Source organism: Mus caroli, unplaced genomic scaffold (assembly GCF_978045245.1).
Source record: "Mus caroli unplaced genomic scaffold, Mus_caroli_1 scaffold_7, whole genome shotgun sequence".
NCBI classification, from domain to species: Eukaryota; Metazoa; Chordata; class Mammalia; order Rodentia; family Muridae; genus Mus; species Mus caroli.
This window is the reverse complement of record NW_028227262.1, coordinates 137,289,946-137,294,286: the sequence shown is the minus strand read 5'-3', so window position 1 is coordinate 137,294,286 and position 4,341 is coordinate 137,289,946. Positions and strand designations below refer to the sequence as shown.

The 4,341-nt window shown below is 35.4% G+C and overlaps 1 protein-coding gene across 1 annotated transcript in view; it reads right to left on the bottom strand.

Annotated features, from left to right (window-relative positions):
- Window positions 1-948: 948 nt before the first annotated feature.
- Window positions 949-4,341, bottom strand: part of Thsd7a (thrombospondin type 1 domain containing 7A) — a 420,538-nt gene continuing 417,145 nt past the window's right edge. Inside the window, exons 27-28 of the mRNA XM_085840819.1 lie at window positions 4,310-4,341; window positions 949-3,645 (exon numbers count right to left, since the gene is read on the bottom strand). The exon at window positions 4,310-4,341 is cut by the window's right edge and continues 56 nt beyond it. Of these exons, the coding sequence (XP_085696945.1) occupies window positions 3,561-3,645; window positions 4,310-4,341 (117 nt within the window). The 3' untranslated portion in view covers window positions 949-3,560. The remainder of the gene's footprint in view (window positions 3,646-4,309) is intronic.

Genomic DNA, 4,341 nt, shown 5'->3' with positions numbered 1-4,341 from the left:
ACATCCTGGCACTTAGAGTCCCTGTGCAAAAGTTCTAAGCACACTTATAAAGAATCTATAGTGATGTGTACCAGTGCGAGGAGCTCTCACGAAGCATGCTTCTTTTCTTTTCCATGTCTTAGTGACCTGTGTATACAAAAGCCGTTAACTAATTTTAAGTGCCCTGAAAAGTGTCTTATATGTAAAATGTAATAAATATGCCTTGTTATAAGTAACCTGTGCTTTATTACATAATTAAAAGACATGCTTTTCAATTAGCTTAAGCTACATTCAAAAGAATGTAGGTTTCAAAATCGAGCTTATTATAGTCAGCGTATTGGATGGACACTGATGAACAGGCAAGTGGGTCGCTTTCCAGGGAAATCAGCCATGCTACTTTTCCTGGGACAATCCAACAAAATTCTATAAACGTCTGCTTTCATTCATTCTTTTCCAAATCAAGTAGGACATCTTCCTTCCTTCCTTCATTTCTCCCTTCCTTCATCCATTTGTTCCTTGTCTCTCTCCTTCTTTCCCTCACTCCCTGCCTCCTTCTTTTCTTCCTGCTCACACACAGATTTGGAAAGGAAAAGGGACATCAAACAGGTTTCCAGCATTCCCCTTCTGAGCATAAAGTTCTGGGGAAATTCCAGTATTTATTTCCCTATAAACTCAATAAAGGGATCTGTACGTGAAAACAATAACCTCCCATTTGTCCTAATTATCCAAATGAATTACATTCTTTTTTCCCACCTTTCTAACAATAGGCCACACAGTATTAATTTATCCTAATGATGAATATCAAAAGTGTTTATCCAACATGAATATAGTATTTAAATATAATTAGTTTTTCATAAACATTTTCCACCTTCACAACATTTTTTAATTTTTGATTTTTTAATTGATTCAGTTACCATATCCTAGGTAGGAGAACATTAATTTTTTTATAATTAATCACATTTTATCAAATACCTTAAGTGTAGTTTGGGTAAGAAAAAAGTATCCTATTTTATTTCCTATTTCAAGATTGCTAAGTTTTGCCCACACTTCATCAGATTGTTAAAAATTTTCAACTACCCACAGAGATTGTGATTTAACTATTTTGGACAGACTGAGCTTATTTTATTCAAAGAGCTCAACTCACAGATTATTTGGAAGACTGCTTGTGTGTGTGTGTGTGTGTGTGTGTGTGTATGTGTGTACGATTACAGTTTCAGAATATCAATATTATTTTTCCTTTCTCTTTAATGCTTTACCTAAATTAAATCCTTGGCTATCCACTCTCTTTGAAATGACATAATCATTTAGTGCCTTATATTTGGCATGAGTAAGAAGCATTCATCACATTGTGTTCATATTGAATTATATATAAAGATTTTTCATTTGGGAGATTACAACATCCTCTTATTCAGAATTCATTTCTAATCTGGGCAGAAAAAGCTGTTCTAATGGACAGCAGAGGGAGCTCAAACACAGCTGGTAAAGGCAAAATACCTCACCAACAAAACCACAGTTCCAGCAATACAGACACATTTCAGATAAAAAGTAAAATAATAAAATGAAATAAATAAAAATCATGTGTTTACCGTGTTTAAAAGACTGAAAAGCAAAATGGTCCCCATTCTATCAGAGGCTAACTGTAGTATTTCTGTTAGTGACAGAAATATGGGAGTGCTTTTTCACGACACAGGTTAGCTTTCTTTTTCAGAAGAAAGAGGTGAACTATATTCCTTGGTGGCGTTTCCTGTGTTTCACCAGTGAACACAGAGTTGATTTCCCAACAATCATAAGTTAATGTCTATGAATTGTCACCTGTGAAATTAAGCACACTTGATAGACAGAGAGTAAGTGACTGGAAGCTAATGATAATATAATGTAGGGCTAGCTCTAAAGCCACATCTAGAGTATTAGGCAGGTCAGCAAACCAAAACACGTAAATGTAGCTGGCTGGCTTCTTGTGGGAGGAAAGTTCTGTCAGAAAATGGTGTCTCCCAGCTGACTTCTCTGGAAGCCCTGCACAGCGCCAGTGTTCTGAGCTGAACTAAAGACCTGACTGAAAACATTTTCTGTTTGGTCTTCTGCTTTAAAGGCTTATGCCCCTTGCTCTAGATGTTTAAGCAAGCCCTGGACAAGATTATTCATCCTTCTCTTCTTAAATTTTATCTCTTAATAAATCACGCTAATTCAGATTTCAACCATGAAATGGGCAAAAGACCATGACTATGAAATACAGCCTGTAAGACTGAAAAACAAATCAGGAAGACAGGAAAGCTAACAAATAATTTTGATTTCTTTTTGTTAGAAAAATCATTGATACACTATTTTCTCCATCTACTCAAAATTATGAAGACAACCAGTCCTTTTTTCTTTGCTTTTCTTCTTCTTCTTCTTTTTTTTTTAAACAAAGATAACAAATATATAAATCTTGTCATAAACAGCCTTCCAAGAGCAACTGCAACCCAACCAAGGGGTTCTACATTTTGGAGGTTTGGGTCAGGTTTAGGGACTTCAACACTTGAATTATTGCCATATTGTCAATTTCATGATGACTGTAGCAAGAAGGAAGAGTGTAGACAGCAGGTGTAATAGTAGATTTGATCCTGTTATCATTAAGACTGAACTAATATTCTTCAGTGGACAAAAGCTTGCAAATGTCTCCACAGCACTCTTGGCACAGATGTCTTCATCATCCCATATGAAAAGAGGCAGTTTCTATGGCAACACTGGTTAAGTGCCTATCTTGCTGCACTAATATAGTGCAAAATGTGCCTTCCATATAGCAAAAAAGATGTAGGCAACCAGTGTGAAATTAGGGAAGGTAGAAAGGTATTAACACTAGCATATTTGTTTCCCAGACAATAACCACTATAAAATACCGAACTTGAGGACCCCTTCTTCTAAGGCTAGTACATGTCCAGCATTCACACATTAGAGAGAGACAAGGGTAAAGTCTTATAAAAGAGTTTGTCTCTAAAATGCAGGCCAATCAATGCTACCATCAACCATGAAGATGCTAAGTTGTTCTATGGATTTTCTACTTGGCATAGGCCTTACATCTTCTTCACTGTTAAAAGTTGCCTATTAACAAGTATATAATGTGACATCATGTAAGTCATTTGATCGAGTATACACGTTGGTATGGTTAAGTGTAGAATTGTAAAGCCTTCGGTATAAACTCTTCATGCTAGAAAGTTCGGTGGGTTAGTGCTGCAAGCAGTCTTGCATCTGGCTTCCCAGTTGGCCAATCTCCTCACTATGTTTTAGAGATCAAAGTGGTTTTCTTTTGTTTTTTTCTTTTTGAAAAAAATTGGGTAGATCTCAGAAAAGATGCCACAAAACTCTCAGGACACAGCATGCACTTCACTGCATCTCTTAGAATTTTCAGAGCTGACTCTACGTGTCAGTGCTACTGTCTTGAATATTCCCAGAGGGAGTAGGATTTTCTCCTTTTTCTTAATGATGGTGTTCATAACAGTTAAAGTTAATTATAACTCACACATTTGAATACTGGCACTCTGGCCTCTGGATGTCTACTATAAAGGGAAAAGGCCAAGTCTGGTTGTGTCCAGGAAAAGTCAATGTTACATATCAGCGTCTCCATCGTATGCTAAGGTTAAAGGTTTGAGGCGGTTGTTCTGCCGTCTTTGGGGTTTCTTTGGCTTTTTGCTGTAAGAAATTTAGAAAAAAAATGAAAAAAAAGGTAAGTCTTTCATTTTAAATGTTATTGTTTTTTTAAAAAAAAACAAAACAAAATAGTAGATCTAAATTGTCCACCTACACTTCCCAGTGCCTTTTAGAATATGACCTCATGGTCTCTTTCAGTTTCACAGTTCCAAGATGTCTTAAGATACTTAAGTATTTTATAAAAGCCAAATTATCCAATTTCTTAGTTGATACAATTGAAGTGATGTTATATTATATTTTGGGTTTGTCTCAGAACTTTTATAAGTAATACACATTTACAAATACAATGAAATAAGATTAAGAATTATAACATTTTTCTCTAAGAAAAAGTTTATGGCTTTAATATGCCATTAATGAAAGCAACATTCCATGGCATTTCTTCATGAGAGAAATCTTGAAAAAAAAATGACCCCGAGCAGTCCTGACTCACTTCCATAATCTGACTGACTTAGATATGGTAGTAGATTTAGGCTTTCTAATATTAAAGTTTATTTTGTAAATAGAGAACTTTGTGTTAAGATGGAGTATATGTAACCCATGTGTGTCACACACTACTTTGTTTTTGTGTTACTGGCAACTGAGAGAATTTTCTTGTAAGTAACTATCTTACATCTCCCTTTAGATTCTGAAATATTTAAACACTCACCACGCTAGGTAAATCATGGAGACAATGAAGAC